Source organism: Chiloscyllium punctatum, chromosome 11 (assembly GCF_047496795.1).
Source record: "Chiloscyllium punctatum isolate Juve2018m chromosome 11, sChiPun1.3, whole genome shotgun sequence".
NCBI classification, from domain to species: Eukaryota; Metazoa; Chordata; class Chondrichthyes; order Orectolobiformes; family Hemiscylliidae; genus Chiloscyllium; species Chiloscyllium punctatum.
In genome coordinates this window covers 31,794,524-31,821,477 of record NC_092749.1, presented here as the reverse complement: position 1 = coordinate 31,821,477, position 26,954 = coordinate 31,794,524, and the positions used below count along the sequence as shown (strand labels likewise).

The 26,954-nt window shown below is 45.6% G+C and overlaps 1 protein-coding gene across 1 annotated transcript in view; it reads right to left on the bottom strand.

The window, feature by feature from the left end:
• The window catches only part of LOC140482871 (ALK tyrosine kinase receptor-like), a 1,059,465-nt gene that overhangs the window by 588,327 nt on the left and 444,184 nt on the right, over positions 1-26,954 (bottom strand). Inside the window, exon 4 of the mRNA XM_072580591.1 lies at positions 21,008-21,209. Within this exon, the coding sequence (XP_072436692.1) occupies positions 21,008-21,209 (202 nt within the window). The remainder of the gene's footprint in view (positions 1-21,007; positions 21,210-26,954) is intronic.

The window sequence follows — 26,954 nt, the reverse complement described above, 5'->3', positions numbered from 1 at the left end:
AGTTTCATTTCAGTGGTAAATTTGAGAGCAGGACCAAGTCCATTAAATAAAAAAGCTAGGAACTACAGATGCTAGAAATCAAAAACAAATATAGAAATAATTGGGAAAATTCAACAGGTCTGGCTGCATCTCCCAAAACTTGAACTCTGGTTTCTCTCCACAGATGTTGCCAGGCCTGCTGAGTTCATTAAACTTCGACCTTATTAAACTTTGTAAAGAAATACCTTGGTGCATCTGCCGATTCAAATATCAAAGGTGTAGTTTTTTGGTAACAAACAAAGCAAGAAATAGATCGAGGGGACAGTTCCCATGGTAACAGCATCTATTTGGGCACACAGTGTTATTGAAACTGAACTCAGCTGTGCAAGTTACGAAGATCAAAAGAAAAGGGAAAAAAAGGCAGTACAATCTATTGTGCTGCTCAGCTTCGCTAGTTCGTGTTATGTTTGTGATAATGATGCATTTCGTGGAATCTTAAATTTAACCTAGCTGGGGAAACTTTGGCTGGAATTGAATGCTCCCCCAGAGGTGAGATTTATTTCATTGGGTGAGAGCTGGGGACCCCACTGCCTTTCTCCTCCTACCCTGATAAAGTTCAAATTAGAAGGGTTCATGGTCAGCCTTGCCCCCTTAACACCACCTGAAGCTTTTAAACAAATATCAATGCCCACATTTGGGCTTCATCTCACTGCTGTTGGTGTTTACATTGCAGTAGGCAGGGGACTTGTTGAGTGGGAAGCCTGACAACCAAAGTCTGTCAGAGCTGCCTACAGCATTATGGGGAAGCTCCTCATTCAAAGATGTCTGACTGAAGGACCTGATATCAGGAAAGAAGGTGGTAGCTACTAAAAGCCCCCTGCACTCCCTGTTGATGCCCTCCCTCCTTTCTACTTCTTCATGACTCCCCCTCCAGCCTTCCCCAACCTGGGGCCTCGCTATTACAGCTCGCTATTACAGCTAAGGAGGCCCAACCACAATTTATGGTGGGATTGGGATTTCCATACTCAGGGTCTTAGCTCCAGTATAGCTTGGTACTTGATATAGCTTTTGCAATGGGACGAGGACTGGAGTACTTACTGGCAGTAAAGATGGCTATCACCTGGATTAAATTCCACTCATTGGATGCATTTTATGCCCCATTTTATCATTACATTCGAAGTGGAAACTCTACCGTAGTTTGGCAAGGCATCACTCGATCTTTATTTAAGTGCTAATATCACTCCATTTGGAACATCTGCCACTGATCTTGCCACAAGACCTAAGCCAAGCCCACCACCAGCCAGTAGGGCACAATATTTCCTTTCCCCGGCTACCAACTACCTGAGGGAATTCCAGAAGCAGCCAAGGAAATGCCAATGGAATTCTAGGGTTTGGTTCCCTCTCCAGGCCAACCCCACACTTTCCCTTCGGTCCATGAGGCAAATAGAGTCATAAAGTCACAGAGATGTACAGCATGGAAACAGACCCTTCGGTCCAACTCGCCCATGCTGACCAGCTATCCCAATGCAATCCAGTCCCACCTGCCAGCACCTGGCCCATATTCCTCCAAACACTTCCTATTCATATACACATCCAGACGCCTTTTAAATGCTGCAATTGCACTAGCCTCCACCACTCCCTCTGGCAGCTCATTCCATAAATGTACCATTGAGCAACAGAATACAAAGAGTAGAAGTTGAAGGGAGTTTCTCAAAATGGAGAAAGCTGACCAGTGGTGTTCCATGGGGGGTCAGTGTTGGGCCACTGTTGTTTGTAATATACATAAACGATCTGGAAGAGGGCACTGTTGGTATGATCAGCAAGTTTGCAGATGACATGAAGATTGGTGGAGTAGCAGAAAGCATAGGGGACTGTCAGAGAATACAGGAGGATATAGATAGACTGGAGAGTTGGGTGGAGAAGTGGCAGATGGTTTTCAATCCAGACAAATGTGAGGTGATGCATTTAGGCAAGTCTAATTCTAGAGTGAATTATGCAATGAATGGAAGAGCCTTGGGAAAAGTTGATGGGCAGAGAGATCTGGGAGTGCAGGTCCATTGTACCCTGAAGTTTGCTGCACAAGTGGATAGAGTGGTCAAGAAAGCATACAGTATGCTTGCCTTCATTGGACGGGGTATTGAATATAAGAGCTGGCAAGTCATGTTAAAATTGAACAAGACATTGGTTCGGCCGCATTTAGAATACTGTGTACAGTTCTGGTCACCACATTACCAAAAGGATGTCAATGCTTTGGAGAGGGTACTGAGAAGGTTTACGAGGACGTTGCCTGGTATGGAAGGTGCTAGCTATGAAGAGAGGTTGAGTAGGTTAGGTTTATTTTCATTAGAAAAAGTGAGATGGGGGGGGATCCTGATCAAGGATTACAAAATCATGAAGGGTATAGACAGAGTGGATCGAGACATGCTTTTTCCCAGGGTGAAGGAATCAATAATGAGAGGTCATGCTTTCAAGGTGAGAGGTGGAATGTTTAAGGGGGATACACGCGGCAAGTACTTCACATAAAGGGTGGTGAGTGTTTGGAACGCGTTGCCAGCAGAGGTGGTAGAGGCAGGCATGGTAAATTCATTTAAGATGCGTCTGGATAGATGCATGAGTAGGTGGGGAGCAGAGGGATACAGATGCTTAGGAATTGACTGACAGGTTTAGACAGTACGTTTGGATTGGCTCAGGCTTGGAGGGCCAAAGGGCCTGTTCCTGGGCTGTAAATTTTCTTTGTTCTTTGTTCTTATATCTTTCCCCTCTCACTCTAAACCTATGCCCTCGTGTTCTGGACTCCTCCACCCCAGGGAAAAAACTTTGTCTATTTATCCTATCTATGCCCCTCATGATTTTATAAACCTCTATAAGGTCAGCCCTCAGCCTCCATAGTTCCAGGGAAAACTGCCTTAGCCTATTCAACCTCTCCCCATAGCTCAAATCCTCCAACCCTGGCTACATCCTTGTAAATCTTTTCTGAAGCCTTTCAATTTTCACAACATCTTTACAATAGGTAGGAGAACAGAATTGCACGCAATATTCCAACAGTGACCGAACCAATGTCCTGTACAGCTGCAACATGACCTCCCAACTCCTGTACTCAATACTCTGACCAACTAATGTTGAATGAAAGCAAGACCCACTGAGGCCACGATTTGTTGAGTGGGACCTGGTCTCACTCATAATCTCACTTGATTTATGACAAAGATTAGGAAATAAAACATCATTCATTTATGGCCAATACAATGATTTATTACATTTTATTGTAGTCTGCCAGTTCATTGTTTAAGAGTAAATTGTAAATCGGTTTAAATATTATTCCTTAAACCAGTATGTTTAACAAAACTTGCTTCTACTCTGATATTTACTCACACCAACTACTGATGTTGTCTGGCCTATAACTGATTTGTTTCAGAAATTCTAAATGAATAATCTCCCTTTAAAACCACTGGATTAAAACTCAAGTGATTTGAGAAAGGTAAATTGATAAGCAGGACCAAATCAGTAATGAGGGTTTCATGAATTTAAATAACATTCTGATCAATTCAAATTGCTGCCAGTCGGACACATATTTGGACAAATTACTAAGCAGCCTTGCCTTTAATTTACGGGACTCAGACAAATTGATCGTAACAAAGCGATGAATTGTCATAGCAGAACTTCAAACGTAACTGCAAATAAAATTAGTCTTTGCTTCCTTACAGTAGGATTGAAGAAAACTCAACACAGTCTTGTCATTCAAATTTACTTCTAAATTATCTGATTGTGTGAAATTATTTAGCACTAAATTCCCACTTCTTGATGCTACATGCATTACTTAATCCAAATTAATGGCTTTTTCACATTTGTTTAGGGAAAAATCACAGTCAACCAATTGGGAGCATGTGGCACACAGCTAAATCTGAAATAAGAATGCATATTTTGTTTTACAGAACAAGAGATACAGAAAAAGTTTATTCAGCATTTACCAATGTAAGATCAATATATAAAGTCTGTTCAAGATGATATTATTCCCATCCCTGAGGAACATTTCTAGGCTCTCTGTCATTCAACTGATCATGGCACAGGACACAGCTTTCAACCTCCCTCAGTCACAACTCTTGTATCTCCCTCAATATTACACTCTTCAGAGCTTGTTTGAATTTATTTCCTAATAGGCCATTCTATTAATTCTAAATGCTGAATGTTAAACATAGAATTTTCACAGCAGAGACAAGACTCAGAAGCTGGATCTTTTGATTGTGGGTCAGAAATCCACCTCAGTTGCAAAACTGATTGAAATGCAGATTTTCACAGGGAGAAACCTTTATTTGTTATGGGGATGGGTTTATTGTCCACTGAGAGTCAGTGGAGGTGGGTACAGAGATAAATCAGCGAAAGTATTGAATTCTTGATTCCCCAATCTGAAGCTTCTGGTGATCCAGAGGGAAAGATGTGTCATTTGTTTCAGCACCTTGAATAGAATCAGAGAAGTCATAGACAGGCTAGAGGTCTGGTACACAGGAAAAGGCAACATTTCGCTTTCTTCCACATCCTAAGGCACCCCTCTGTTAGCATCATCTTATTCTACCTCCAATTCCTCCTCTTTTACCTCCAGTTCCTTATCTAACCTGATGAGCTGTCTACTTCCTGGGTCTCAACATGCTCAACTTCTGTGAAGGACCATGTTCAGGATGACACAATGACAAAAGTGCCTTGCGGAAGGGTTTCACCTGACTAGCCCAGATACTGGAATTTCATCTTCAGAAGCCCAACTGTCTGTTAAATGGCTTATCCTGCTGAAAGGTGACACTGGTATCATCTCAATTCCTTTGTCTGGGGCACCAGCACAGTGAAGATGTGAAACCTGAGGCAGCCTAGATTGACAGAGGATGAAAGAATCATGACAGTAATCAGGAAAACTTTCACAGACCTGGAGACAGCTCCTGATGTGGTCACACACCCACTGAGTGTTTAACAGTGTGTAAGTCCTTCCTGTTGGTGAATCTAACCAACCAGTCACTGGGAGTGCGTTGATATCCATGTCGGTGAAACTGATAATACTCCACACTTTGATGGACTTGAAGCATCGTGCCTTTAGTCTCTGAGTTGTCACCTCTGTCATTGAGGAAATGCTTTGTCCAGCTCTGGCAATGAGGGCATCGGTGCCCAGTGAACTGCAGAGTTCTGCAGTTGTTTTTGACACGTCACTTGGGTTTATAACTAATTTGTGGAAGGATTCTGAAGTGAAGACGTTCAATGCCGCAGTAACTTTGACAACCAATGGTACAGTATGGCAATCAGGGCAGAGGGGACTGACTAGGACCCTCTCCCTGGACAGTTCATCTGCTGCAGCACTAGTTTCTAGATAACTCAGTCTTCTAGGTTGATCCTGTGTTACCAGACTGGGTTGTTTTGCCTTTCTTTCTGCCCTTCTTTCCTCTCCCATGCCCTTTCGATGTGCAACCTTCTGTTCTTCCCGTAAAGATACTGCTCTCTCATTACGACACGTTACAAAATCAATGCCAGAGGTAGCCTTCCTTCCTTCCATGTAGCCAGCTACCACATTGCTCTCAATAGCCTTGCCCCTGCTTTCCTGCCCCTCAGTACCTGGGTGGTCTGGAGCATGTTCAAAGCCCTGTTACTGAATGAATGCTCTTTCTGCCACCAGTGCAGAACCAAGAGTGTCTTCATACCAAGTGTTGAATTCTTGTTTTCCCCAGTATCTTATCAGGCAGGGGGGTGACCTGGCACAGTCAATACTGGCACCCCCTCTCCTCAGCACTAGTGCCCTTTGCAGCTTCGAAATCATGCCTGACCCTTTAATTATCCCATCTTCAATCAACACCTTCAAGAAGCTTCTGAACCAGTTTTATTGCCCTGATTTGGATTGAGAAAGAATTTCTACCCTCCACTTCCCCATTCATGTCGCTGCTGGGACAGGGTACCTGACACCGGGGTTTTTGGTTTTCCTGTCTCCATTCTTGTCCTCAAATGTGCCCTGAAAATTCAGCTTATAGACTCATCACACGCCCCAAACCTCACTTTAATCAAAGCCATGGCTTCAGGTATTTCTCTCAATGTTCTCATTCTTTGACAATATTTAAAAGTAGACTTTAGAATTTTAGAATTATCTTTATTGTCACACATACTCACATGAGTGCAGTGAAAGGTTTACAAGTCGCTAGGTACAGCACCATCTTAGGTACAGATTCTTAAGTACAAATTCTTCAGAAAAAATATAGAAAAATAAAGAAATGAGAGTCCAGCATTACAGATCACAGGAATAAATTAGCAAAATAAAGAAGTAAAGGTTCAGAACAAGAGTCCTTTCAACCCGGTTCATGCTGACACCAACCCTCCAGACTACGCCAGGCTTCACCTCGAAGTCAGACGTCCACACCGGGCCGAGAGAGACCACCACACCGGGCCGAGAGAGACCACCACACCGGGCCGAGAGAGACCACCACACCGGGCTGAGAGAGACCACCACACTGGGCTGAGAGAGACCACCACACCGGGCCGAGAGAGACCGCCACACCGGGCCGAGAGAGACCACCACATCGGACCGAGAGAGACCACCACACCGGGCCGAGAGAAACCACCACATCGGACCGAGAGAGACCACCACACCGGGCCGAGAGAGACCGCCACACCGGGCCGAGAGAGACCACCACATCGGACCGAGAGAGACCACCACACCGGGCCGAGAGAAACCACCACATCGGACCGAGAGAGACCACCACACCGGGCCGAGAGAGACCGCCACACCGGGCCGAGAGAGACCACCACACCGGGCCGAGAGAGACCACCACACCGGGCCGAGAGAGACCACCACACCGGGCCGAGAGAGACCACCACACCGGGCCGAGAGAGACCACCACACCGGGCCGAGAGAGACCACCACACTGGGCTGAGAGAGACCACCACACCGGGCCGAGAGAGACCGCCACACCGGGCTGAGACCACCACACCGGGCTGAGAGAGACCACCACACCGGGCCGAGAGAGACCGCCACATCGGACCGAGAGAGACCACCACACCGGGCCGAGAGAGACCACCACACAGGGCTGAGAGAGACCACCACACCGGGCCGAGAGAGACCGCCACACCGGGCTGAGACCACCACACCGGGCTGAGAGAGACCACCACACCGGGCCGAGAGAGACCACCACACTGGGCTGAGAGAGACCACCACACCGGGCCGAGGGAGACCACCACACAGGGCTGAGAGAGACCACCACACCGGGCCGAGAGAGACCGCCACACCGGGCTGAGACCACCACACCGGGCTGAGAGAGACCACCACACCGGGCCGAGAGAGACCACCACACTGGGCTGAGAGAGACCACCACACCGGGCCGAGAGAGACCGCCACACCGGGCTGAGACCACCACACCGGGCCGAGAGAGACCGCCACACCGGGCTGAGACCACCACACTGGGCTGAGAGAGACCACCACACCGGGCCGAGAGAGACCACCACACCGGGCTGAGGGAGACCACCACACCGGGCCGAGAGAGACCACCACACCGGGCCGAGAGAGACCACCACACCGGGCCGAGAGAGACCACCACACCGGGCCGAGAGAGACCACCACACCGGGCCGAGAGAGACCACCACACCGGGCCGAGAGAGACCACCACACCGGGCCGAGAGAGACCACCACACCGGGCCGAGAGAGACCACCACACCGGGCTGAGACCACCACACCGGGCTGAGAGAGACCACCACACTGGGCTGAGAGAGACCACCACACCGGGCCGAGAGAGACCACCACACCGGGCCGAGAGAGACCACCACACCGGGCCGAGAGAGACCACCACACCGGGCCGAGAGGGACCACCACACCGGGCCGAGAGAGACCACCACACCGGGCCGAGAGAGACCACCACACTGGGCTGAGAGAGACCACCACACCGGGCCGAGAGAGACCACCACACCGGGCCGAGAGAGACCACCACACCGGGCCGAGAGAGACCAACACACTGGGCTGAGAGAGACCACCACTCCGGGCCAGGAGAGAGACCACCACACCGGGCCGAGAGAGACCACCACTCCGGGCCAGGAGAGAGACCGCCACACCGGGCTGAGAGAGACCACCACACCGGGCCGAGAGAGACTGCGACACTGGGCCGAGAGAGACCGCCACACCGGGCTGAGAGAGACCACCACACCGGGCCGAGAGAGACTGCGACACTGGGCCGAGAGAGACCGCCACACCGGGCCGAGAGAGACCACCACACCGGGCCGAGAGAGACCACCACACCGGGCTGAGACCACCACACCGGGCTGAGAGAGACCACCACACTGGGCTGAGAGAGACCACCACACCGGGCCGAGAGAGACCACCACACCGGGCCGAGACCACCACACCGGGCCGAGAGAGACCGCCACACCGGGCTGAGACCACCACACTGGGCTGAGAGAGACCACCACACCGGGCCGAGAGAGACCACCACACCGGGCCGAGGGAGACCACCACACCGGGCCGAGAGAGACCACCACACCGGGCCGAGAGAGACCACCACACCGGGCCGAGAGAGACCACCACACCGGGCCGAGAGAGACCACCACACCGGGCCGAGAGGGACCACCACACCGGGCCGAGAGAGACCACCACACCGGGCCGAGAGAGACCACCACACTGGGCTGAGAGAGACCACCACACCGGGCCGAGAGAGACCGCCACACCGGGCTGAGACCACCACACTGGGCTGAGAGAGACCACCACACTGGGCTGAGAGAGACCACCACACCGGGCCGAGAGAGACCACCACACCGGGCCGAGAGAGACCACCACACTGGGCTGAGAGAGACCACCACACCGGGCCGAGAGAGACCACCACACCGGGCCGAGAGAGACCACCACACCGGGCCGAGAGAGACCAACACACTGGGCTGAGAGAGACCACTACTCCGGGCCAGGAGAGAGACCACCACACCGGGCCGAGAGAGACCACCACACCGGGCTGAGAGAGACCACCACACCGGGCTGAGAGAGACCACCACACCGGGCCGAGAGAGACTGCGACACTGGGCCGAGAGAGACCGCCACACCGGGCTGAGAGAGACTGCGACACTGGGCCGGGAGAGGCCACCACACCGGGCCGAGAGAGACCGCCACACCGGGCCGAGAGAGACCACCACACTGGGCTGAGAGAGACCACCACACCGGGCCGAGAGAGACCACCACACCGGCCGAGAGAGACCACCACACCGGGCCGAGAGAGACCAACACACTGGGTTGAGAGAGACCGCCACACCGGGCTGAGAGAGACCACCACACCGGGCTGAGAGAGATCACCACACTGGGCTGAGAGAGACCACCACACTGGGCTGAGAGAGACCACCACACCGGGCCGAGAGAGACCGCCACACCGGGCTGAGACCACCACACCGGGCTGAGAGAGACCGCCACACCGGGCTGAGAGAGACCGCCACACCGGGCCGAGAGAGACTGCGACACTGGGCCGAGAGAGGCCACCACACCGGGCCGAGAGAGACTGCGACACTGGGCCGAGAGAGGCACTGTCATGCATGGCCCAGAGGATGACACGTCGGGCCGAAAGAGGCCAAGACTCCAGATCCTTGTAGAGGGCAGGAGTTCAGGATATCACCGAGAAGAAAGAAGAAAAAAGAAGGAAAAAGAAAGGAAACAGTCTAAGTGGACGAGCTTTGGCTGGAGAGTCTTATTTCAAGGCCATCTTGAAAAAAGACTGTCTTCGGGCTTTTGAAAAGGAACACTTTAAAGGATTCTTGGTAAAAGACTGAGGCTCAGAGTGTTGGACACAGCCATTCTGAAACCTTCTTGCCTCCTTCCTGAACCCAAGCAGGCTTTAGCACTGCTGCCTCACAGCGCCAGAGACCCGAGTTCAATCCCCGCCTCAGGCAACTGTCTGTGTGGAGTTTGCACATTCTCCCGGTGTCTGCGTGGGTTTCCTCCAGTTGCTCCGGTTTCCTCCCACAGTCCAAAGATGTGCAGGTTAGGTGAATTGACCATGCTAAATTGCCCGTAGTGTTAGGTGAAGGGATAAATGTAGGGGAATGGGTCTGGGGGGTTGCTCTTCGGAGGGTTGGTGTGGACTTGTTGGGCAGAAGGGCCTGTTTCCACACTGGAAGTAATCTAATCTAATCAGATATTTATGTAGTTTAACCTCACTTTTACAGTAAAGGGCAAGACAGACAGCTTCTGCACAAATTATTTGTTCCTCACCCACCTGCAGACTCACCAAAGAAGGCTGCATCTGCATTACAACAAAGACATGAACTCCGCATAGTAGAGGCCACTGTGAAAAACCTGAGCGAATTGAAAAATAGATATTACTCCTGCCAGCTTTGGGCATTTGAATAATCATACAATTAATAGCAAGAGAAAAACAAATGCATGCAATAATACCTCGACAGCTCTGAGATGGGAATCACCGAGTACAGGAAACGCACATGATAAATGTGCTTGTGTGTTAGTGTAATAGACTGGAATCCATTTTTGCTTCATCTTAAACTAATTTATTTGGACTGAATCCAATGATTTAATATCAATGTCATGCCAGAGTGGCAGTCTAATCACTTGTTTTTTGCCACTGAAAATATTCTTCAGTTGCAGGGAATCTGATGTGTTTGATAAATATGGACTATAGCAACTTACAATATAAATGCAATAGCTCTTCAGCTGTAATGTGCATCCAGAACATCAAAATGGAAATACTCAAATCATTAATCCATAACCAGAGGCTCCATGATCAACCAAATTATCTTTACTGTTGAAAATACTCTCCATCTTGTGTCTAATTATCACAATACTGCCAGACTGAATGTCAACTTTCAATATTTTTCATATACTTGGTGACTATTCAGTCCATAATGTGAATTACTCCATTTCAGATTCCACATTTCTTTTCCTTTTTGGTGGATTTACACTACAAGTGCTACTGGTGTAATAATCTAAAAAGGACAAGTGCCTATGTATTAATGAAGGGGCCGATTCACAATGGAGAATCTCTTACATAGCATTTACACGTGAGAGGATCAATTTTAACTCTGCTCGTTGATTCATTTTGTGGATTTCTACATGTTAGTCCAAGTAACATATACCGCTCTGTTTCTACTGGTGTTCTGCCATCACCAACTTCCTCAGAGTCCTGGGTATGACAACCAAAAGCTGTGAGGACACATATTAAATGAATCAGAGGACCATGACATTCATACATAGGATACGAATTGCAGCATTTGTGGTTCAAATAGGTGCAGTGTGCCTGCCCCGACGTACGAGGCAGAGAGTGTGGCCAATTACTTTAAAGGGATGAATAGAGACCTCTCAGGACACATAAAAGGCATGCCTGATCATCCCTTTTCTGGTGGGGTCAAGAGAAGGAGAAGGACCAAAGATGTGCAGGCCAGGTGGATTAGCCATGGTAAATGTAGGGTTATGGAGATAGGGTCTGGAGGATGTTGTCTGGGGTGCTCTTCAGAGTTGGTGCACACTCAATGGACTGAATGGCCTCTTCCTCACTGTAGGGATTCTGTGATTCTATGATTCTACTCTTCCGTGAGATCTGAGAAAATTCGGGTCCACTGACATTATTTTTTTCTGAAGTCTTTACACAGCGTCAAGTCCCACTTGCTAACCAATACAGGGCATGAGCCACCTGATTCCCACACCCACCCACCCCACCCCCCCCAACCAATAAGCGGACTATAAGTGATGCTGACAGAGGCTGATCCTGATCTCAGCTCTCTATCTGGAATCTGAGCAGTCTCCTCCTGAAGCAGGAAGCAGCCTGACAGCAACTCTCCCTTCCGTTTAATTCTATCCAACTCCCACTGGGAGACTTCCTTTGCACTTTAATGAACTATCAAGTAAGCATGGCTCTGGTAACAAAAAGATTGATGCTGGCTCTTACTTCATTGAAATAAGTACTCCATAAATAAAGCAAACTTCTTCTCTGCCTTCCAAATCCAAAATCTCATGTTCTGTTTCTCTAATTGCTCATTGGACAGGATGATGACAACTTTCTCATGACACATCCTGTTATTTGATCTCAGATCGTAACTAATGACTCCACAAAGGATACTGAGTTTGTAAAATTGACTTCCCGATCAGAATGGCAAACAAACGAGAATCTATTAGAAGTCACAGTGTCCTTGTGGTGAAGAAGCTGGTACTCCTACTTAGGAAAGGTTTAAGGGAGCAACCTCTGAAATAATGCAATGTAGGGTACTAAATGCATTTCGATTAGAGTAATCTCTATTAAAAGCCATGAAGCATGATTTAATACACAAATGATTTGCTTACAAATATAGTATAAAAATAGATTCACAGTTAAATATTAAGAGACTGCTATCCATTAACGACACTGAGGATAAATAAGTCCTTTCAGCCTGTTCTTCATTTAAAACATATGTTTCAGGCATTCACTGCATTGAAACACTCCCTCAGTAGCAATCCAGCGTACATGGCAGGAAAACTACTTGTTCCAGCAATAAATATCTAACAATGTCACTTAGCCCTTTCACCACATCAGGTAGCTGTTATATATCTGTCTATTACTTTTTGGAGCAGAACTTCATGTTTGTGAGGTCATGATTTGGTCAGGAATCCTGTCACAAAAGATTAGTTGAAAATTACACAATTTGTCTTTTGTAATCACATTATTAGCACATGTATCAAATACTAATTTAAACTAGAAATTGTGCACTAAATCCTGCAGATGCCAGAGGGGGCACTGAAAGAAAATTATAGTGAACAGGACTTTACTCATCCAAGATTAACAGAGATAGCAGTCTTTCAGAGTTCAGTTTGTGCAGCTTCCTATACCCCCTCATAAATGAATAGATAAAGATGTTTGTTTTTCCATGCAAATACAAATTAATTTCATTTCAAAACAGTAACCTAGAATGACATATAGGAGCTAATCATAACTGACACCACAGGTATAAACAGGTAATAATATAAGTTAAATTTGGTCTACTATAATCTATTCAATGATAATTGTGAAAGGGACCCATATTTGGCCAGCTGTCTTGTCTGCTTGAGTTAGCAAATACAGCCCTCTTGGTATTGTAATGTGCATTGGATCCATTGTCACTTGGGAAAATAACTGATCAGAGCATCTTCTGCACAGTTCTGCAGGTGGTGAGCTGAACAGCCTCAGAGATACGCTTTGCAGTGTCCCACAGAATTATATTGGACTTCAATTACCAAAGGATGCCATTGCAATTCTCTGCCAATCATAGCATCCTTGCTCACCTTACATTCAGCCAGAGTGAACCAAAGTTTACCAGCTTCAATCCAATTTGTCACATCAGGACACACTTTTGCTGTGCAGTTGTTCACCGATTTGATGTAAATGAGGTCAGCATCCCAAAATGACAGCCAAATCTTTCTACTGGGACTGGATGGTGGCCAAGGAGCGCACTCTCAACAGATTCAACTGTACCAATCTTCCCTCCAGAATGCTGCAATCTCCAGTAAAGTCATTAAAATAAAATTCCTGATGAAGGGCTTATGCCCAAAATGTTGACTCTCCTACTCCTTGGATGCTGCCAGATCAGCTGTGCTTTTCCAGCGCCACACTCTTCGACTCTGATTGTCCAGCAACTACAGTCTTCACATTCTCCACATGAAAATTTATACCTAACTGCTTTACTTAAGATAGTATGACCTAATTTTTAAAAAAATTTGTTCACAGGATGAGGGCCTGGCTGATTAAGCCAGCATTTATTGCCCACCCCTAATTCCCCAGAGGGCAGTTAAGAGTCAACCACATTGCTGTGGGTTTGGAGTCACATGTAGGCCAGACCAAGTAAAGATGGCAGTTTCCTTCACGAGAGGACATTAGAGAAGCAGATTTAAATTCCACCATCTGCCATGTGGGATTCATATCCAGGTCCACAGAACATTTCCTGGGTCTCGGGGTTAACAGTCCTGCAGGCCATCACCTCCCCAGTAGTTATCTAAACCAGGTGCAACTCCAATGATTATACGTCAAAACAGACAGACCTGCAGATCACATCTCAGACTTAACCACAGGTCTTGCCACTCTCATTCAGTTTCTGATCAAACTCTTTCATGCCATTGTGATTAAGGCTGGAAGAGTGCACTATCACTCTACTCCATGGTTCAAAACATACAATGAAAATGTTGTCACGAAACCCCTCCAAGTCAGTCACTGACTGTTAGGAATAGGAACAGGAGTAGGCCATTTGGTTCCTTGAGCCTACTACCCACTCGTTAGGGTCATTGCTGATCCGACATTCCTCACATTCACTTTCCTGCCCTTTCCCTGGAATCCTTGATTCTCCTACAGATCAACAATCTATCTCTCTCAGCCTTAAATGTAAACAAGGACTCTATCCCATAGCTCCCTGTTGCAAAGAATTCCAAACACTCACAACCTTCTGAAAAAAGAAATTCCTACTCACCTGTGTCTTTAATTGCTGCCCCTTTATTCTGAGATTATGTGCTCTGATCCTAGACTCTCCCATCAGGGGGAAACATTCTCTCAGCATTTACCCGATCAAGCTCCTTAGTAATCCTGTATCTCTCAATGAGATCACCATTCAAAAATTCCCCAGCAGTTGTTATCACCAATCATGTGATTTCTCAAAAGCCTTTCATAGAATCCCTATGGTGTGGAAACAGACCCTTTGGCCCCAAAAGTCCACACTGTTCCTCTGACGAGTATCCCACCCAAACCCATTACCCTACACTATTACTCTACATTTCCCCTGACAACTGCACCTAACCTATACATCCCGGGCATCCAATTCATCTAACCTACACATCTTTGGATTGTGGGAGGAAACCAGAGCACCTGGAGGAAACTCACGCAGACACGGGGAGAACGTGTAAACTCCACACAGTCACCCAAGGGTAGAATCGAACCCAGATCCCTGATGCTGTGAGGCAGCAGTGCTAACCACTGAACCACCATGGCACTCCTTTATTAAAACAATATTTCCATTGTTCACAGTGAACGTTCAATCACCTTTTTTAAAGCAATCACTCCAGATATTTTCACACAACATCAAAATATAACTCCTCCAAGCAATATTAAATATGAGGGTGTCTTAACAACATGGAATACTTGCCACAGCCTGACCAATTTGGTCAGCTCAGTGTCCCAGGAGTTGGGCCTGTTCATGCATTCTGGAAGTGGTGAGTCAGAGTTAAGCTTTTCAATATCTAAAAGCACTTGCTCATCCAGTACAAACTATCTCATAAGTTTGAGTCAGAAGTAAGTGCAGGAGCATCATTTCAAGTTAGAATGAGGTTCCCCAAGTTTCAGGCAGCCTTCACCATGAAGCAAGTGAACAGTGGCATCAGCGCCCACACAGATCAGACATGGCTTCCTAATCTCGCTCCACGTGTTTCTTGTACCTGCTTTTAGGGCGTGAATATTGGGCTTCTTCCTGATGTCATTATATAAATCATAAATTGGGTGGACAGAGAAATAATTTCACTTACTATGTTGAGAAATGTACAATTCTGTACAAACAAAATTCAAATGCCAGGAATCCTAACTAAAAGTGAATTGCAATATCAACATGCAATGGAATTATGGTTCTGTTAAATTCAGATTACATATTCTCTCACTCTCTCCTGCTAGCTGCAATGCTGGGCTCCAGATCAATGATTACAACTGTTTTAGCAGTGCCTTCCTCTGCTTGGCCTTTTCTTCAGTTGCCAGCACAACATTTACACACAGAAGGCTTCACTCATGACTTCACCCAACTTCCACTCATCTACAATGTTCACTGGATAATAACCGGTGAGTTAATAACCGATAATCACCAAAGCTCAAACTGATTATTTCAACTCCCTAGCCCAAGGACACAACCACCAGTTGTTGTGCCCCCATCACTTCCAAAGATTAGATTAGCTAATTTAACATGATTGATTCTGGGTGCTTCATGGTCTGTGATGCTTTTGACCAACAAATTATTAAGGAGAGCTCAAAGTTTTCTAAATTGATCACTATTTTGTCAGAAGTTTTAAAAATTGAGGCAAATACAGCAAGATCACTGGCTGACTATATTTACACTTCCAGAGATGACAGCTATAGCAGATTGAAAAGTGGCATTTGTTGATTAAGTAGTCCGTCTATCCAGGAGATGAATGTCAGAAACTGCTACCTTCTCTACTGTTATTCACAATGACCCATAAATATAGAAAAACTAAAATGGCACGGCATTGATTCCCCTGTCCATCATATTCACGCAATTCATCACCATTTTGACATGAATAACCTCAGTTAAATATCAAATCAATCAGCTCCTTGATTGTGTTCAAATGCTCAACTCTGTTTTGGATTTTCTTCTTGCTGCTCATTCATACCCACCTCAGGATGCCATCATTTAATTGCGGGTCCACTCCCATAACAAACAGCATCAAACCAGCACTCTGGCTATTTCCCCTGCAATCAAGTTCCATCCCATCTTGAACTTCTGCATTCCAGCATTACTGGGACTCCCTACTGCTCTTATGTATTTCACAAACTGTATGATTACACTAATATTTTCAGAATATCAGAGAAATTCCACTCAAAACAAAAATGAACAAGACCATTCATAAGATAATTTCATTTAATTATGAGAAGTTTAGCTGTGATTGGATTTTTGAACGCTGGGAGTGCTGGATATGATTTGACAATTGCAATTCTGGTGTGTATCTTAAAACCCTGGCAATTTGTAATTTGTGAAATGCTGGGGAAGAGAGAGGGGGTAGGAGAGACAATGGTAAGCTACTTGCCTGAAGTTAAGGGACCATTAAACTCCTTGGATGTGAAGGGATAAGGCTTCTGAGAACAGGTTCACCAAAATAAACTTGACATACACAAACAAATAGTCTGTTGTGTATTAATGCACAGCAGTGGGCTTGCCACAGGACCAAAGAAAGGTTCCCTTTGTGACAGTGAAAGTTGTTAAGACCTCAGTAATCGGTGCACAAATCTGCGTATTGCCTGAGTAGGGCCAAATTGCTGCCATTCTTAGCTAGTTATCCACCATGACCTTTTGATAAGCTGTAAGTTCTCTTTGGCACGGCAGCAGCAACCACCAACATGGCTGTCACCTTCCTTTGCTGGTACACCAGACTGTCGAATTCTGGCACATGGGGTGCTCAGTCATTTGGGTGCCAAGCATGCTGCCTGCCCAGTTAAGGGAATTGCACTCAAGGCACAGTGTTGGGACTCAGTACTCACCTTGTGATTTGATAACCTTCCACTCAAACTGCTTTATAATATGGTATATACAGGTTTGTCACTCACATCAGATTTAATTCACATTAACCCCATGAGTTTCACCAATTTTAAAAGGTATGGTCATGGGTCTAGGTGGATTGTGCATCCATCACTAGGAGAGAATGAATAACTGGAAGTCTTTTCACTATCTGTTAGTTCTAAATGCCTGATTAAACCAAGGTTAGGCAGTTTCAATGCAACCTTTAATGTATCTAGGCCCTCTATACAGCAAGGTAAAAACAATGACTGCAGATGCTGGAAACCAGATTCTGGATTAGTGGTGCTGGAAGAGCACAGCAGTTCAGGCAGCATCCAAGGAAATCGATGTTTTGGGCAAAAGCCCTTCATCAGGAATAAAGGCAGAGAGCCTGAAGCATGGAGAGATAAGCTAGAGGAGGTGGGGGTGGGGAGAAAGTAGCATAGAGTACAGTAGGTGAGTGGGGGAGGGGATGAGGTGACAAGTCAGGGAGGAGAGGGTGGAGTGGATAGGTGGAAAAGGAGATAGGCAGGTAGGACAAGTCTGGACAAGTCATGGGGACAGTGCTGAGCTGGAAGTTTGGAACTAGGGTGAGGTGGAGAAAGGGGAAATGAGGAAACTGTTGAAGTCCACATTGATGCCGTGGGGTTGAAGTGTTCCGAGGCGGAAGATGAGGCGTTCTTCCTACAGGCGTCTGGTGGTGAGGGAGCAGCGGTGAAGGAGGCCCAGGACCTCCATGTCCTCGGCAGAGTGGGAGGGGGGAGTTGAAATGTTGGGCCACAGGGTGGTGTGGTTGATTGGTGCGGGTGTCCCAGAGATGTTCCCTAAAGCGCTCTGTGAGGAGGCGCCCAGTCTCCCCAATGTAGAGGAGACCACATCGGGAGCAATGGATACAATAAATGATGTTAATGGATGTGCAGGTAAAACTTTGATAGATGTGGAAGGCTCATTTAGGGCCTTGGATAGAGGTGAGGGAGGAGGTGTGGGCGCAGGTTTTACAGTTCCTGTAGTGGCAGGGGAAGGTGCCAGGATGGGAGGGTGGGTTGTAGGGGGGCGTGGACCTGACCAGGTAGTCACGGAGGGAACGGTCTTTGCGGAAGGCAGAAAGGGGTAGGGAGGGAAATATATCCCTGGTGGTGGGGTCTTTTTGGAGGTGGCGGAAATGTCGTCGGATGATTTGGTTTATGCGAAGGTTGGTAGGGTGGAAGGTGAACACCAGGGGCGTCCTGTCCTTGTTACGGTTGGAGGGGTGAGGTCTGAGGGTGGAGGTGCGGGATGTGGACAAGATGCGATGGAGGGCATCTTTAACCACGTGGGAAGGGAAATTGCGGTCTCTAAAGAAGGAGGTCAAGAAGGAGAACACACCAGATGGCCTCCTTCTTTAGAGACCGCAATTTTCCTTCCCACTTGGTTAAAGATGCCCTCCAACGCATCTCGTCTACATCCCACACCTCTGCCCTCAGACCCCACCCCTCCAACCGTAACAAGGGCAGAACGCCCCTGGTGCTCACCTTCCACCCTACCAACCTTCGCATAAACCAAATCATCCGCCGACATTTCCGCCACCTCCAAAAAGACCCCACCACCAGGGATATATTTCCCTCCCTACCCATTTCTGCCTTCCGCAAAGACCGTTCCCTCCGTGACTACCTGGTCAGGTCCACGCCCCCCTACAACCCACCCTCCCATCCTGGCACCTTCCCCTGCCATCGCAGGAACTGTAAAACCTGCACTCACACCTCCTCCCTCACCTCTATCCAAGGCCCTAAAGGAGCCTTCCACATCCATCAAAATTTTTCCTGCACATCCATTAATATCATTTATTGTATCTGTTACTCCTGATGCGGTCTCCTCTACATTGGGGAGACTGGGCGCCTCCTAGCAGAGTGTTTTAGGGAACATCTCTGGGATACCCGCACCAATCAACCACACCGCTCTATGGCCCAACATTTCAACTCCCCCTCCCACTCTGTGGAGGACATGGAAGTCCTGGGCCTCCTTCACCTCCGCTCCCTCACCACCAGGCGCCTGGAGGAAGAACGCCTCATCTTCCGCCTCGGAACACTTCAACCCCAGGGCATCAATGTGACTTCAATAGTTTTCTCATTTCCCCTTCCCCCACCTCACCCTAGTTCCAAACTTCCAGCTCAGCACTGTCCCCATGACTTGTCCGGACTTGTCCTACCTGCCTATCTCCTTTTCCACCTATCCACTCCACCCTCTCATTCCTGACCTATCACCTTCATCCCCTCCCCCACTCACCTATTGTACTCTATGCTACTTTCTCCCCACCCCCACCCTCCTCTAGCCTATCTCTCCACAGTTTAGGCTCTCTGCCTTTATTCCTGATGAAGGGCTTTTGCCCAAAACATTGATTTCGCTGCTCCTTGGATGCTGCCTGAACTGCTGTGCTCTTCCAGCACCACTAATCCAGAACCTCTATACAGCACACTGCTTCAGAACATGGCAGCCACTTCAGAAAGCCAGTAGTGTCGGTTACTTTGGCAAGTGGAAAGCATGACACTGCTACTTATTTGGGTGAGAGGGACAGGGAGCTGAAACTAGGATAGTATGTCAAGAGAATTAGTCTATAACTTACATCTGTACGTTCAACCTGAGCATACTAGGCCCAATCTTTGAATCCCTCAAATTTGGAAATTGCTTTGTTTCCAGCTGTAACATTCTTTAATTGGATAGACAATCCATTCACACACAAAAAAAATTGGATCAATTGAATTAAGTAACAATGAAGTATCATGTTGTGCATTAATTCAGTGATATATCCATAATTCCTGGCTTTGGAGTAAATATTTGTCTCCATTCATCTCTTATTTGCTGCCCTTGTTGTAAAGTCAGAGAGAAGTACAGCATGGAAAAGACCCTTCGGTCCAACTTTTCCTTGCCAACCAGATATCCTAAACTAATCCAGTCCCATCTGCCAGAATTTGGCCCATATCCCTCTAAATCCAGATGCCTTTTAAATGTTGCAAATGTACCAGCCTCCACCGCTTCCTCTGGCAGCTCATTCCATACACGTACCACCCTCTGCGTGAAAACATTGTCCCTTAAGCCCCTTTCAAATCTTACCCCTCTCACCCTAAACCTATGCCCTCTAGCTCTGGACTCCCCCATTCCAGGTAAAAGACCTTGTCTATTTATCCTATCCATGCCCCTCATGATTTTATAAACCGTTATAAGGTCATGCCTCATCCACTGACGCTCCAGGGAAAACAGTCCCAGCCTGTTCAGCTTCTTCCTATAGCTCAAACCTTCCATACCTGGAAACATCCTTATAATTCTTTGCTGAACCCTTTCAAGTTTCACAACATCCTTCCTATCGCAGGGAGACCAGAATTGCACAGAGTATTCCATAAAGTGGCCTAACTAATGTCTGACACATTTACAATGTGACCTCCCAACTCCTACACTCAATGCACTGATCAATAAAGGAAAGCATACCAAACGCCTTCTTTATTATCTTATCTACCTGCAGCTATGAACGTGCACTCCAACGTCTCTTTGTTCAGCAACAGTCCCCAGGACCTTACATTTAAGTGTATAAGTCCTGCCCTGATTTGCCTTTCCAAAATGCAGCACCTCATATTTATCTAAATTAAACTCCATCTGCCACTCCTCAGCCCACTGGCCCATCTGATCAAGGTCCCGTTGTGCTCTGAGGTAACCTTCTTTGTTGTCCACTACACCACCAATATTGATGTCATCTGCAAACTTACTAACCATACCTCCTTTGTTCACATCCAAATTATTAGATTTTGGTGAGAAGTTCAGATTTGACAATTTGTACTGGACAAAGATTGGAAATATGGCTTACCCTGTTCTTGCTTCACTTTCTGATGACATGAAGAGTGTTCTGCTTTCGTTGCTGTGAAGTAGCTGAACAACATATTCCCCTGTCCTTGAGTCCTGCAGATAAATGGCCATTTCCAAGGTGCAGCGCTCACTGATGCTTGTCAACCATGGACTTAGCAATGGGAAAGTTGTATACCGTGATGCATTCAGAAAAAGAAAATGACCTAGCAAATAAAGAAAAAAGACACAGAAGTCAAGATGTTGAATATTATGAGTCATAGTATGGTCAGACAAGTGACAAATACATAACTGTTCCACTTTACATATTTATATACATGTACTAACTACCACAATGTGTCAACAAGTAATCATACTAATGATCTGATATTGAACTGAAAGGCTCTTTTCAAAAGGCCTTTGACAAGGTGCCGCACAAGAGGCTGCTGCATAAGATAAGGATGCATGGCAGTATGCGCAAAATATTAGCGTAGATAGAGGATTGATTGACTGACAGGAAACAAAGAATGGGGATAAATGAGTGCTATTCTGGCTGATAATCAGTGACTAGTGGTGTGCCTCAGGGATTGATGTTGGGAATGCAATCATTCACAATTTATATAGATGATTTGGAGTTGGGGACCACGTGTACAGTGTCAAAATTTGCCGATGACATTAAGATGAGTGGCAGAGCAAAGTGTGCAGAGGACTGTGAATCTTTGCAGAGGAACATAGATACATTGAGTGAGTGGGCAAAGGTCTGGCAGATGGAAAACAATGTTAGCAAATGTGAAGCCATACAGTTTGGTGGGAGTAACAGCAAAATATGCTATTACTTGAATGGTAATAAGTTGCAGCATGCTGCTATGCAGAGGGATCTGGATGTCCTTGTACATGAATCGCAGAAGGTTGGTCTTCAGGTACAACAGGTAATTAGGAAGGCAAATAGAATTTTGTGCTTCATTGCTAAAGTGGTCGAGTTTAAAAGCAGGGGGCTAATGTTGCAGCTGTACATGGTGCTGGTGAAGCCACACCTGGAGTACTGTGTGCAGTTCTGGTCTCCTTACTTAAGAAAGAATGTACTGGCACTGGAGGGGGTGCAGAGGAGATTCACTAGGTTGATTCTGGAGTTGAAGAGGTTGGCTAATGAGGAGAGACTGAATAGACTGGAATTATATTTATTGGAATTTAGAAGAATGAGGGGGGGATCTGATAGAAATATATGAAATTATGAAGGGAATTGACAAAAAAGAGAGAGGATGTTTCCACTGGTAGGTGAGACTAGGACAAGAAGGCATGGCCTCAAGATTAGAGGGAGCAGGTTTAGAACTGAACTAAGAAGGAACTTCTTCACCCAGAGGGTTGTTAATCTTTGGAATTCCCTGCCCAGGGAGTAGTTGACGTTACTTCAGTAATCGCTTTTAAAGCTAAGGTAGATACTTTTTTGAAAAAGAAAGGAATTAGGGATATGGTGAAAATGCTGGTAGGTGGAGCTGAGTTCATGAAAAGATTAGCCATGATCTTATTGAATGGTGGAGCAGGCTCGAAGGGCCAGACAACCTACTTTTGCTCCTAGTTCTTATGTTTTTATGTTCTTTGGATGCAAGCTCCAGTGTGCATTGAGTTGGCTGAACTGATCATTAGTTTGGACATTAATATTGCTTTTCTACGACCCTGGGTTAAAAAGGTGAAAAATACAGCAGTATACCTCCTTCTGGTTGTAATCAGCCCTTTTGTAAATCATGGATGTCAGATAATAGCAGGTTTGAGTTGGGTGTACAGTTAAATAGCATGCCTTCACAAATACAAAAGAGACAGTTGACAAGGTCCCAAAAGCTGCAGGTCAGTACAGGTTGAATTTTACAAAGTTGCTAGAGACAGTGGTTTTGAGATGAAAGGTATGTCCTGAGCCAATTCTTGCCAGCAGGATGTACGAAGCAATTTTACCGCAGGACCTCTCTTAATTGGCTTCTGAAGCCTCAGCAGCATTGCCATGAGAAGTTGCAACTGTTGAGGAAAGCGGAACCTCACTAAGAGGTCAGGTAAGTAAATGAAATTGCAGCAAATGCATGGGGTTGAGGGTCAGACGGCAAATTCTCTAGGGAGATCAACAAACAGATTCAAGAACAGTTTCTTCTCCGCTGCTATCAGACTTTTGAATGAACCTCTCATATACTAATTCTGATCTCTCTCTCTCTCTCTCTCTGTCTGCACCTTCTCTGTGGCTGTAACACTCTGTTCTGCTACCCTGATGCACTTTGTATGGTACAATCTGATTGTATAGCACGCAAACAGCAGTTTTCACTGTATCTCCTTATATGTGACAACAATAAATCAAACAAGTGACAAATATATAACTGTTATACTTTGCATATTTATATACATACTAGATTACTTACAGTGTGGAAACAGGCCCTTCAGCCCAACAAGTCCACACCGACCCAGACCCATTCCCCTACATTTACCCCTGCCCCTAACACTACAGGCAATTTAACATGGCCAATTCACGTAAGCTACACATTTTCGGACTGTGGGAGGAAACCAGAGCACCTGGAGGGTTGCCCATGCTGACACGGGGAGAATGTACAAACTCCACACGCACAGTCACCTGAGGTGGGAATTGAACCCAGGTTTCTGGCGCTGTGAGGCAGCAGTGCTAACCACTGTGCCACCATGCCACCCAACTACCACAACATCTCAACAAGTAACCACACTAATGATCTGATATTGAACCAAAAGGCTCTGGATGCAAGCTCCAGTGTGCGTTGAGTTAGCTGAACTGACCATTAGTTTGGACATTAAAATTGCGTTTTAATGGACACAAATACAGCAGGGTACCTTCTTCTGATTGTAATCAGCTCTGTTGTAAAGCAATAGTAGGTTTGCTATTATCAAAGGATGCCTTTCCTTTCCACGATCCTTTCTTTGTTCCATTAAAACATTCTTCCCAGGCTGTTGGTGGCAGCTTGTGCATTTAGCTTATTGTGCATTGCAAATGGAACTACTCTGTCTACGTCCAGTCAACAAAATGCCCTGGCAATGGTATAGTGTCAAACCAAGCTTCCAGCAGCTTTACCAGTCCCCTGATGCTGGAGTTTAGTAACATCCTATGTCAAAAACAATGAGTCTTTAGGACAGAGTGAATGCTGAAAACAATTTGCCCACATAAATTAGTTATGAGCCCAATAGCTTTCAAAGAAAATTTATTCTCAATTTAGGTCTGAACCATGAATGTTCAAATATTCATCTTGCTCTTTTAAAATTTACTAGAATTTAGCACCAACCATCCTTTTGAAACAGTTGTATAGAGATCAAGGACAGTTGCGCTGAGCTTACAATCTGTCCTAATTAAGACTAATTGAAAATAAGATAATTCATTAATATACAAAGGCTACAATCTCATTTTTTTCTTTAACATGAATCTGTTTCTCATGGCTTCGAAGCATTAAATGAGGAAAAGCATTATAACAAGGTGCTAGAGGCATTGAACAAACAGCTTCAGTGTAATTAACTGAATACTCCTTCAGTATTTGGTTTCTACTTTGATTTTCACATTTTCATTTGCATCGTACAATGATTAAGGTGGATCTTTTTCCAGTCATTGAGAACAATCTTTTTCTGCCATTAGTTATTTCTCACAAAAAGACGACTATATCTAATTTCTTTGCTGGGCTAATACAGCATACTCTAACATGAAGTCTGCTTATTTTATTTAACCTGTTGCATTGATGGAATGGGTTGAATGTGAATAGTCTCCTGTATGAAAGGTTTTTACAATTGCTTCATGACCCCCAATTAAATAGCATTGCAAAATATCATTCATTTCTTCATCTATTCTCTTCCATTCCAGGCTGCTATTTTCCCCAATAACCCCTCTGCTCAGGAGAAATATTTGATCCTTTTAACCTACTCCTGTCCTTATCACTTCCACGCCTGTACTGCATTGCATGCTGTATAGCTCTCTTTTAGAACATAGAACATAGAACATAGAACAATACAGCACAGAACAGGCCCTTCGGCCCACGATGTTGTGCCGAACTTCTAACCTAGATTAAGCACCCATCCATGTACCCATCCAAATGCCGCTTAAAGGACGCCAATGATTCTGACTCTACTACTCCCACGGGCAGCGCATTCCATGCCCCCTACACTCTCTGGGTAAAGAACCCACCCCTGACATCTCCCCTATACCTTCCACCCTTCACCTTAAATTTATGTCCCCTTGTAACACTCTGTTGTACCCGGGGAAAAAGTTTTGAAAAAGACACATTAAATTGCTTTAACTGAAATGCATTGCCATGAGGCTTGTGACTCAGGGATATACTTTGCACATCAGAGAAGTGGCTATCTTTGTCTCCTCTGCTATTTTGGTTTCCCCTTGCCAATAAGTGACAGCTGTCTGACACTGGTATGTTCCTGCAAACACTTTTATTTACACTATTGTAATTAATACTGTTCTCTGTAAGTGCACCTTTCACTGGTACAGACTATTCCTAACAACAACAGAATTTGCTGGAAAAGCTCAGCAGCTCTGAACATAACATTGCCGGCATCTTTCTGGGCACTTAACTTTAATGCTTTCTCGGAAATTCACTATTCAGTTTACTGTCAGTTTAAAGTCCAAATCACTTTCTAACTTCTTAAAAATGACAGTCAACTTCATGAAGCTGAAACCAAAAACTCGTTTAAGGTCCAAATTCCAAATAACAATAATAATAACTTGTACAACTTGGTCACAATATTAACTTGTTTCATTCAAGCCTGAAAATGCATCTGGAAAATATTTCCATATTGCCACAACTCAATTTGGGAAGAATGTGTTGATAATCAAAGCCCACTGTTCTACAAGCTGTCACAAACAAATATGTACCTAACTACTGTATACACCAAGATGATCAATTTGCTTGACTGACTGTTATTCAGGACAAAAACAATTCACACCAGTTTTGATCATTATCAGGAAAATGACTTCATTTATTATTATTCTTTATCAAATGGTGAAAACAGTGATAACTGATTTATTGCTATGTGACTTAAACTACATCCTTTAACACCACAAACTCAGACTCATTCATTTAAGCATAAGACAGAGACAAAGCAAATACTTCAACATAAATACTCTAGGTTCAAAAATATGAAGAAGGTAAACAAATGTCCTGACCACAAGGATGGAAGGTAATTTATCACAGTTCTTTTCATTTTGCTTTAGTGATGGTGACACCATGTTGTCTGGAGACAATGCTCCATCTTCAATTCGGTCTTTGATTGGGTGAACCTAGGCTTCTCTTGTATAAGAATTTGTTCTTTCAAGTCTCAAAGCTTTTTAGCTTTTCACTCAGAGTGAAAAGGTGAGACATGCTTCGTGCTTGTCGTGTCTCTTCTTTCTCAGCACAAACACTCATGGTGCCACACTGTCTCAGAAAATATCCACAACACTGCTCCAAACGGTTACATGGGTCGAATTTTCTGTGGTGGGCAGTTGGGAGAATACTGCAAGATTGGAAAAAGGAGATTCTCAGTTTTGAGAATTAAAGTCTGATTTTGCAACAGGGTTTTGAATTACAAGGTCAGAATCTTGCTAATAAGTAGCAAGAGACCTGTTTGCTTTCATTCACATGTCTTAAATACTTAACTCTCATCTCATTTATATGCAGTTTCTAATTCTCTCTGGTCATGGCACTAATCAACCCCAGCCTCCCCACGACTCTTAACCCACTCCAATTTGCTTATCGGACCAACAGATTCACGTCAGATACCATATGACTTGCCCTTCACTCCTCCCCAGATCATCTCGACACCAAGAACAGCTATGTAAGAATTCTTCTCATTGACTACAGTTCAGCCTTCATCAGTACTATCCCCTCAAGACTGATTACTAAACTTAGTCATCTCAGACTAAGCCCCATTCTCTGCAACTGGATCCTCAGTTTCCTGAACCACAGGCCACAAACAGTGGAGATTGGAGAGAATAT